The sequence below is a fragment of the Camelina sativa genome, chromosome 17 (genome assembly GCF_030686135.1).
Source record: "Camelina sativa cultivar CO46 ecotype springtype chromosome 17, ASM3068613v1".
Taxonomy (NCBI): Eukaryota; Viridiplantae; Streptophyta; class Magnoliopsida; order Brassicales; family Brassicaceae; genus Camelina; species Camelina sativa.
Genome location: NC_141896.1, coordinates 36099457 through 36110317, shown reverse-complemented (window position 1 = coordinate 36110317; position 10861 = coordinate 36099457). Strand labels below are relative to the sequence as shown.

At 33.6% G+C, this 10861-nt stretch overlaps 1 protein-coding gene and 1 long non-coding RNA gene across 2 annotated transcripts; both read right to left on the bottom strand.

Moving 5' to 3' along the window:
- Positions 1–260: 260 nt before the first annotated feature.
- LOC147924781 (uncharacterized) lies at positions 261–1151 on the bottom strand. The gene is made up of 2 exons (XR_015585764.1): positions 879–1151; positions 261–767 (listed from the first exon to the last, which is right to left on the bottom strand). It is a non-coding gene; the product is annotated as an uncharacterized LOC147924781 (long non-coding RNA).
- A 1778-nt stretch (positions 1152–2929) lies between these two features.
- On the bottom strand, positions 2930–8434 carry LOC104758386 (DNA polymerase I A, chloroplastic/mitochondrial). Its single transcript, XM_087494560.1, has 12 exons — positions 8004–8434; positions 6804–7689; positions 6497–6688; positions 5629–6308; positions 4969–5449; positions 4775–4870; positions 4474–4566; positions 4187–4381; positions 3941–4033; positions 3638–3844; positions 3457–3546; positions 2930–3333 (listed from the first exon to the last, which is right to left on the bottom strand). Exons 1-12 carry the CDS (start codon positions 8153–8155, stop codon positions 3172–3174), a joined length of 3327 nt encoding a protein of 1108 aa, XP_087350686.1. The 5' UTR covers positions 8156–8434; the 3' UTR covers positions 2930–3171.
- Between the last annotated feature and the right edge of the window lie 2427 nt (positions 8435–10861).

Here is a 10861-nt window from a genome sequence, read left to right as displayed (position 1 = left end):
TTAGAATTAACAATTTTAAAATTAATTGATCTACAGAATTTGTTTCCTTAATTTAAAGGGGTGAATAAGAGAGGTTCACCCCTAGGGTGAACCCAAGAATTATCCTTTTCAAAGTAGTTCAGAAGAGACCATAAGATTTTTTTATTAACGGGAATTTCAAAAAAAAAAGAAAAAAAAATCTTAAACACTTTTCAAAAATATCATATTTCTATAATTTTATAAAAAATGCTTTTTAGAAAAGTAGAAATTAAAATTTGATATATAATCAAATAAGTTTATAACCTTATAAAAATATACAAATTATTTTTATACATGTGTATAATTTTATAAATATTTATAAAAATATCTTATAAATACTTTTAAAACCATATAAATACATTGTAGAACTTTTTAAAATACATTGAAAAACCCCTATAAAAAATTCCAAGCACTTTGATCGAGTATCCAAGCACAGGTATCGATATCTTTATTTATAATGCCTGTCTTTAATATTGAAAAAAAAGTTGCGAAAGGAAAAAAGATTATTCTTGTGATGGGATGGTAGTAATCATATATACTGTAGTATGTTAAGATTCAAACTATACAAACGCAAATAGAATCTGACGCCGAATTTACGCATGATCCTCCTTTTTTGTACTTTTGTTCGATGCATTTTATATTGCAATCTTTGATTTCTCCACATGAACCGATAGGTATTATCGTATTAATATGTGTCCTCATAAGAGAATTTTCTTCTGTAGTAGAATATGTCTTCTTTTCCGCAAGACCTTGAAACGTAAAAAAAGTAGTAGCAAATCATTAAACCCAATTACACCCTAAACTACAATTGATTAGTAACATGTGTGCTGTGTGCATAAGAATGTGGAACAGTCATATACCTCGACTCAAAACAAGGGCAATACATAGGAAAGTAAGGAAGATGCATTTGTGAGAAGAAACCATTTTTTTTCTTTTTGTAAATATTCTCTTCTTCTTCTTTTGTGATATGTAAATTTTCTTTCATGTCAGTATACATATATGTATCCCGTGCAGATACATGCATATACATTGGAAATAATCATTTGTGACAAGAAAATGTTAGTATAGAGAAAAATTCTTGAATATAGATTTGATTTTTTTAAAAAGCAGATAATTAATGACTTAGAAAGCAGATAATCATAAATTGGTTTATGATTTAGAAAGAATTTTAATGACTTTAAAAGTTATGTAAAATATGTTGTTATTCAATCAAGACTTTTTTAAACTCTTTAAAAATTTGGTGTTATTGGTTGTGGATTTGTAAAAAGTTATCTAAAATCTTGATAAATCTAGTGTTATTGGATTAAGAGTCTTATAAAGTCATCAAAAGTTTTATGTTATTCAATTAAAACAAAAGAATCTTGGATTGTTAATGAATTCAAATTTTGTGTTATGGTTTAGGATTTTATATCATTTCCTTCATAACAAAAGTCATTAAAACTCTTTCATCAAATAGAAAGATTTTATGAAAGATTTTACAAGATTAGGAAGCACAAATCAGCAAGATTTAAAATAACTTCCTAAACAATCTCTTATAGAATCCATCATTTTTACTTTCTAATTTTCTATGATTTTAAAAATCAGCAAGATTTTTAAAACACAAAGTCATTAAAATTCTTTCTAAATCCTAAACCAATACCCTCCCCCCCCCCCCCCTAAATAAAAATTTGGACATGTATTTAAGTATTTCTGGAAATAACTTTAAGATCTAAACATATTTTTTTTTATATAACCAGTTCATTTGTTTTAATATTTATGGATGAATCTCTCTTACAATTGCTAATTTTAATGTAAATAAATAAATATTTTTATCTATTTTTTTTAATAGTAGTGGTAAATGATAAAGATATATAATAATACATGACTTTTAAGATTTTAACTTGGTATTAAAATGCATACCTCATGTGACATTACATTATTATAGTTGGATTATCTTTGATTATATTTAACATAGGATAATTAATACAAATATGATACCTAATGATATATATATGTTTACATAATTAATCAGGATTTTAAAATTTACATAAATTGCTAAGATGGGAAATCACTGATAATTGGGATCATCCATTTTTGTTTTCTAAGAAGAAATTCATTATTGTTTGCGATTCTTCAATATTGAAGTTTAATTATGATTAATATATATCTGTCCCTAGAATCCTAATTAAGCAATTGGGAATGCATACCGCAAGGAAAACGCATCGTTTTGGTTTAGGAGGTTCAGTCTAGTTTATATGCCCATTCTTAGGTTAATTAGTATGACTTGGAGAGGGTTTAATACTTTCGTTTTCATAAGCCTTTACTTCATCAATCTATTACCTGGTTCTTATTAACATCAAATAGCAGCAACTGATCTACAATATTTGCGTTTAGATAAACTCGTGTTTCTTCTCTTTTGACCAAACAATAGTTTCTTCTTACGAATCTGAAAACAACTTTATGTAAAATTATTTGGGGAAACAAACACATAACAATCTCTATTTTTAACATGAATAATATTATCACGAAGTCTTCGGCTTCTCGTTACGAAGCTGGAACAAACTTAGATACTATCAATTTCCCCGTTCTCAAACTCAATGTAATCATACCCCGCGTTATCGTCATCTTCATCGAGATCAACAACAACACCTTCATTAAGACGGATATTCTTTGGAGTTTGGAAGCTGACCGTCCGCTTTGAGACTCCTTGCCTCATCAGACATGTACTTCAAAGGACACTTAACCAAGCAAAGGAGACTTAACCAAGCATATGAGACTTAACCAAGCACAATATGTAGCTTCAATCGATTCATTTGATTTTCTTTTTTCGGTTTGACTTTTGTTATGATTTACTTAGATAGAAAGAACAAAACTGAATTATTTGGTTCAGGTCAACTTAATCGGACATAGAAGAGAGATCTCTGTAGAAGAATTTTACACAAACCGATCCAACGTTAAACGGTTTCATGATATTTCTGAAGTTACTTGGATCACATTTGCAGACATTGTTAAGTTAGAGAATTAGTAGTAATGAAAGCAATTTACACAGCCCAACAACATTCAAAGGCTTCCTAACAATTAACAAAGCGAAAAGCCAACATACCAAACCTTAATATATGTACCCAAAAATGGTCTTCCTTGAACTATTCTCTCCTTCGACCGGTCTCTTAGCTCTTATTTGGCATAATACCAGTTCGGAGCACATTTTGCATCTACAGATAAATCCACCGAGAGGATATTCTTTCCGTTAAACGGTTTAGCCATACAGTCCACAACTATGTCCTTGGCAATCTCCGCTGATTCCAATGGTCCTTCCAAGATTACTTCATCATGAATCTGTTTCCCAAAAGAAGTCTTATTACTCAAGTTTCAAACAAGTACAACCCAATATGGTTTTTTTTTGACAAATGTTTAGTCTGTGGATATAAGGTTATGGTAAGATTCATGAGTGTTGTTTACCTGTAAAAGCAATCTCCAACCAAGCTTCTTCAACTGTTGATTTGTTGATATTTCCAACATTGCACACATGGCAACATCAGCTGCACTTCCCTGTGATGCAGATCAACGATGCTTATAGTTGAGATTGGCGAATAGAAAGGATATTAGTATATATGTTAAAATACAAGAACAAAATGGAAACCTGCACTGGGGTGTTGATCGCTGCTCTTTGGATATGATTCTTCTGAGCACGTGAACGATACGCCGGGAATCTACGATCTCGTCCTAATAAAGTACGTACATACCCGTCTGTCAAAGCTTCTTTCTTACGCATGTCTTGCCATTTCCTTACTTCTTGTCTGTCATTGTACCACAGATTGACTGTGTCTTGAGCTTCTTCTTTCGAGACCTTTACATGGTTAAAAAATATGGCATCGTTGTAGATTCATCACACATGAAAGCATATGGTTATATCAACCATACAGATTCAAAAAGTATGTATTACCTTCCAATCTCTAGAAAGCCCAATCGCTGTTTTCCCATATGCAATTGAAAAGTTAAGCATCTTCGCTTTTCTTCTCTCTGACCCAAAGGCGTCCTGAGTATCAACATATTTGCAAACTGTTAAAAGAATATGAGCACAGAATTTTAAGTTCTTTGTGTCAACGATGGGCTCTATACATTATGCAGAGATGTCGAATGTTTTCGTAGCTAATCAAACCACTTTGTCAGTTAACAATCAAGAACGCACCTTTAACAATGGCACGGGCGGCTTGTCTTCCCCAGGTTGTGGATGCCATTCAAGGATAACTTGGCCATTCTCTACAGCTTCACGAATATGCGGATACATATTCATGGCTGTCCTTGAGTGGAAATCTCCGCCTGCTTTGAAAGCTTCCATCATGCTTTTACAACCAGCAAGATGTGCCAGAATTCGAAGTTCCAGCTGAAGAAGATAAAAGAGATCACAGTCAACGAGTGAACCAGCATAATACCCTTACGTATGTTTCTACGACTACCAGAGTATCGTATTTTCACCTGTCCATAATCAGCCACAATGAGTGTATTTCCAGGTGATGCTACAAAGGCCTTACGAATCTTGTACCGATCCTTCTCCAGAGCAGGTTGGTTCTAGGCAAATAAGGAGAACTTTAGTAACACATTGTAAAATGCAATTACAAGACCATAAGTAGCATACTTACGATTGACAAAAACAACTTGACCATTTCAAATAAGATACTGTAATAGCTCTTGGTAACACAACACATTATTTCAAACATAACTATATCACTGCCGACATAATTTTCAAATGTACCAGTAGATAACAATAGAAACTCACCTGCAAATTTGGCCTTCTAGCTGATAAACGCCCAGTTTCTGTGTTGATATTTAGGGAGCAATGGACGCGCGCATCTTTGCCTGCTACATTACTTCCCTGTCAAACAAAAAAACAATTCCATAAACATCAACCTGGAAGGAGAAAGGCTTAGCAGCTAAAAATTCAGATAGAAGCTGTTACGAGAAAACAATTACCTGTAATGGAAGAATAAAATTTGAGATCAAAGAATCTATAGAGCAAACTTCACATAATGAGGCAATAGCATGACATGCTTCCTTTCCCCTTTCACCGCCTCCAAATCCAACATATGCTGTTCCATAAGCAGATGTATCGGTTTCAACATCAGTCTTCGGCTTCTGTATTTTTGAAGTTTGATCTAGTAGCTGAGTAGCAGCAGTCTCTTCATCCTCAGAAATGTCTTCTAGAGTAATATCTGAGATGTCCTCCATAAAGTCATATTCAGCAGAAACTTTCCCAGCTAAGGCTTTCAAAGCATCCCCACTAATAGAAGGCCAACCAGTAGCAGTGAACGTTTCAGTTGCAAGTGGGTTATCGCTAATTCTATGCAGTTTGATATTTCGGAACTTTGTCGGTGTTTTTTTTCCTTCCTCAATAACCTTATCAACATTGGGAACTTTGAAAAGTTTTTCAACTGGAAGAACCTCACCATTCTCACTGTGAATGAAATAAACGGAAATCAAAATCCATAAAGCTAAGCACTAAGAAACTAATCTTGAAAATTCTTGTTACAATATACCAAGAGATATGACTATTTTCCCTAATTAGTAATAACTTTTGTTTAACTTAGACATTACACCTGTTAGAAATGCCACAAAAAAGTAGGAAAAAGATACCTGTTAGAAATGCCACCAAAAAAGAGCTGACGCAATTGTGTGTCGCTACCAACATTCATATGCTTTGCATCGGGGCAATACTTAGAGGCCCAATTTCGAAACCTACTAACAGCAACTTGCTGCTCGACTTTGGCTACTTTCTCTATTTCAGCAAGATACTCCCTATCTACAAGTATCCCTTCTGCTTCCATTTTAACAAGAAGTTCACCAAAGGGTCGCCAAAACTCATGGTAAAAGTCTAACATTGTCCTTCCTGATACTAGCTTTCCATCAAGACGCCATTCTTTCAGTTGCAGTTTCTTTGACATGCTTTCGTAAAGCTTTAGTGTGCTTATCGCATCCAAGGCAGAGTATGAAATCCAAGCCTCTCGATCTTCTCGCTGAAGCTCTTCAACAGGGGGAATGACAACCATCTTCCCTTCTGATCCATCCTTTTTCAGTTTTCTCTTGCCAAAAATAGTCTTCATCGAAATTTTACCAAGGAACTCTGCTTCCTCTTTCGTCTGTGTGGCCCCAAGAACTTTTGGGTCACTTGTAAGCGCTTCAAGTGAATAACCCCCCGATATCCGTCGTGAAGAATCCCATAATCGTGCCATGTGCATAGTGTCGGCATGAAAACCTGAAATTTCAACTCCATGGTTCCTAATGATGTGGCTATCGAAACTGTAGTTGTGCCAGACCTGAAACGAAGAAAGCCAACCTATAAGGGTTTATGAAGGATAGCTAAAAAGTGTTCACAGTAAAAGCACACAACAAGAAAGTGGAATAAGATTTAGAACGAACCAGAAAATGCAAATGTCACAGAATATGAGGAAACAATCAAGATTGTAGTTTACATCATCAAGAAAGGGAAAGATTTAAAACTTACTTTTTTGATATCAGAGTCTTCAAAATACGATTTAAACTCGGCCAAAACCTCCCTGCCATTTTCACCAAGTACATCAACCCAGATGCACGATTTTCCATCACCAAAATCTGCTTCTGGTCCACAGTAGATACTGAAACATATTAATTCACCATGGTCGACAGGAGTTTCTTCCTTCACCTCAATCCCGGACACCTGTAAGCATTGAATAATCAGAAAGAACGAAGTTTCGTAAGAAAAACAGTTTGCCAATTGCATAAATATGTCTGAACTGTAATGATGGCAACGTAAACAGAAAAATGCAGCACACCTCTGTATCGCAAGAATGGACAAGATTCCTATACTGATTCACAAGCTTAGCCACGGTACTTTTTGCAGCGGTTACATTATCAACAACGAGAACCTTGTCATATATTTTCCTAAGGTTTTCACGGACTTTCGAAGTGTCACTGCTTTTCTCCACTTTCGAAATGGTATCAGTATTCTCACTGCTGATTTTTGTACCAGAAGACTTCCCGCTGCTTCTACGAGGTCTCAGTTTTTCCTCTCCTGTAAGATTTACATCAATACTTGCCTCAACCTCTAAACTCTTGCTAGGCAATGTCACAACAGGTCCAGATGGCGTAACGCCAACCGATTCTGTATCGAGTGTAGCAGCAGTACCATTACCTATGGGCTTGAAACCAGAATCAAACTTCTGAGAGGTTTCATAAGTCGGAGCATTAGATACAACTGGGACAGAGCCATTGAGATAAAAACTGTCATCGAAGTTTCTAGCAATTTGACCATTTCTTTCTCTAACCTTCTTCGCTTCTTCCCTCCAAGCACTAACATCACCAGGAACTCGATGAGTTTCAGCTACTTCTGACTGGTTTCCCACCTTGGTAATCTCTGGAACCATTCTAAGCTCATTTTGCTTTTGAGTAACGGGTTTTAACCTGCTTTGTTCTAGGCTCAGCTCATTTTCCCTCCAAGCACTAACACTCTCAGGAACTCGATGAGTCTCAGCTACTTCAGACTGGTTACCCACCTTGATAATCTTTGGAACCATTCTTACCCTGTTAGATTCTGATCGAAGTTCCCATTCCCCATTGAACACAACAGAAGATGAGCGTTGCTGCTGACCCGAATGTTGAAATCCCTGACAAACTGTAGTAGTCGAATAACCAACATTTCCCTCAGTGGAAGCTACTCTCCTGAAGAAAATTCATAAAGCAGTCACAATCAGAGCTTGCATACCAAACAAACACAAGAACAAACTGAGCCCAGACCAAAGCAGGTAGAAACCTCATACTTAAAAACAGAGCAAATTAATCCATAAGCAAGTAAGCCTAGAAGCTAGAACAGAGCAAATTAGACAATAATCAAGTTAAAATTGAGCATAAAACAGAGCAGGTTAATTGATAATCAAGTAGAATTGAGCCTAGAACAGAGTAGATTAATCGATTATCAAGTGTAGGTCTCGAAGAACCCATTTACTAAAAAACCTTGAGAAAGATAAAGTGCAAACCTTTGGAGGGTTATACGGCGAGGGAAGAGGAAGGAAGGAACCGGCGAAGAAGAAGAGAAGCGAGAGGAACGAGAAAGGAAGGAAGAGGAAGGAGAAAAGTGGCGGCGAAGAAGAGGGTTATTGTGGGAGGTAAGAGAAACCCCCATGGCCATTATAAGAGAAGTTAATCTACCCAGCTTGAACTCGTCGGAGATAAGGGATATATAAGGGGTTTATGGAGGCGAGTTTTGTCGTGATTCAAGCAAGTGGGTCTGCCTGAGAAGGAAAGCTAAGAGGAGCACAAGATTATTGTGGCCATCGCTTGAGAGAGAAGACGCACTGTGTCCCTTAAACCCTTGTTTCTATTCTTCTTTATCTTTTCTTTTTTTTTAATTACTGTAATCATTTTGTTAATTATTTAACTACTAAGGACAGTCTCAGATAAAGTTATCATTTTTCTATGAAAAAAGTTTCGAATTATTAGGTGTGTAGCCCTTTCTCATTGGCCATTAAACAAAAAAAAAAACCTCACTTCACCTTATTACTTAATTTAAACCTTGAACTATAATGATTTAAGTAAAATTATTAACTTTTATGTTTATTTATTTTTATTTTTTTGGGTCAACTATTAACCTTTACGTTGAAAAGGTCACTCTGTCCGTCCGGTATCGGATGGACTCATGGACACATCATGAGGAAGAAGGCAAGCAGCTCATAAGTGGTGGATCTAAAGCAAATTACACGTACTCTTAAGTCTTACCCATAGAAGTTGAAGCTGAGGCCTTCAAGAGCAGCTGTGTTGGAGATTAAGAAGAATTTGGGATATATAGAATTTTATCGAAAATCATTTTTTATAATTGGAATTTAACTCTTTATTAGTTTATTAGGTTTCAGATTAAAAACTAAAAGATTTTTTTATTTTTTGTGCAACCCTCTTATCCATTAAAAAACTTATTGGGCTGAACCCGTTACAACATGAACAGCAATACGTCATATACCAAATTGTTTTCAATGTAAAAACGGTTTATAATACACTACTCAAAATAATTGTAATCACAAAGTATATAATTCATGAATATTAATTTGAATTATTTTATACTACTAGAATTTGAACCCGCGCACGCGCGGGATTTTAATTTAAAATATTTTTTATCAATATAAATTTTTGAGCTCAATATATTTATTAAAATTTTTGAGTATAAATCTATATAAACATTAAACTTATTTTACTAAGTAACATACCACATATATATTATTGAAGATAATGTTTATTTGTTATATTTATTTGCAAGAGATTTTAGTTTAAATTTTTTAGGAATAAAAATCATTGAATATAAATATAATTAATCATTTAAAGTTTAAAAGATAAATCCAAATAAAAGTCATACTTATTTTACTAATCTATATATATATATATATATATATATATATATATATTGTCTAGTGTCGCAATAATGTTTTTCTGGTAAATCAATAATATATAACATAGTAACAAAAAATGATTTAAAGAATATCCCTCGAAGAGTACATTTCATATATATATTTTTTTTGTCAACCATTGGACCACAACAGGCCGGCCCATTAGCCTAATCCCTACATTCGTAGGGAGCGGGACTCGATCCCGGGTGTGATAGTGCCTTGTGCATTAAGGACTTACTTTTGGCCACTGCACTAAGGTCACTTCACAGTACATTTCATATTTATATCCAAGGAAAACATCATTTTAAAATTTCTAACACCGAAGGTCGATCATTGACCTAATTATAGAAATCATTTAAATATATCGATATTTCACATTAAATGCAAATATACAAAGTTTCATGAACATTTTTACTGTTATGTCGTTACAACGGAGTTATCCAAGTGCATCACCTGTCATAATAGAATTTCCGACCAAGTCAAGAATGCGTGAATGCATGGTGAAATGATTAAACCCGACATCCGTTCACTAATCCAAGTTACATATATGTCTAAAACCCTTCATATGTTATTTTCAAATGTTAATTTTGTGATGCAACCTCAATTTCGTCTTCTAAAAAAAACATGGTGTACTTTAGTAATATGTTATTTCTGGCAATGTTTTTGGTTAAAAGCATTTGATCATAAAATTAATAAAATCTCAAGCATGTTTTATATATATTTTTATTTATCATGTTATAGAATTTTAGCTCCGGTTGATAATATGCATTCTGAGATATACTGTATATGTCACTTTTTTATAACGACTTACATATCATTTTCTCTATATTTTGTGACCATTGATTTTGTGTTTTTTTTAGATGGATTAATTTTTCAAGATTCTTTTTCATAGTTTTTCCCAAAAAAAAAGATTGTGACCCTTACAATATCTTTGTTTTAGATCAAAAATTTTAAGTTGAGTTAAGTAATTAATCTTTTATTTTTCTATAAGTGAAATTGTTTCTTAGAAACTAATATTTCACTTCAATTTTATTTTTATGTTTAGAATTTTATAAATACAATTACATAAATTGTTTTTTTGACTCCACCATGTATTAAAATCTTACTTGTATTCTAAAACTTATTAATTCATTCTAAATTTTGGAATATGATCATTTTTGGTTAAAGTTTGAATAATAATATTATTACTAAAATAAATCAATAGTATTATTTTTACTATTTTAAAATATTCATTTATTTAAAACATTTGGGTTTAATATGGGCTTTTAAAGTGTTATGAATGAATGGATTAGAAGCTACATAGTGGATTAGTGTTTAGGATTAGGTCTAAATAAATAAATGAGTTGCTGATGTGGCAGCATGAGGAGTGAGGAAAGTTAACTTTATATATATAGATTATGTGTCCTTCCACCCTCACAACGATTCAGGCCATCTGCATTAGCAGAACAGATTTTTTTTTT

What these genes read in the sequence shown, in the direction of transcription:
- LOC104758386 (XM_087494560.1), bottom strand. Translation starts at nt 8,155, where the DNA reads ATGGCCATGGGGGTTTCTCTTACCTCCCACAATAACCCTCTTCTTCGC. An exon ending in AAGACTCTGATATCAAAAAA is followed by an intron (nt 6,309 to 6,496) that starts GTAAGTTTTAAA and finishes TCTTCGTTTCAG; the next exon opens with GTCTGGCACAACTACAGTTT. An exon ending in CGCCCGTGCCATTGTTAAAG is followed by an intron (nt 4,034 to 4,186) that starts GTGCGTTCTTGA and finishes GTTGATACTCAG; the next exon opens with GACGCCTTTGGGTCAGAGAG.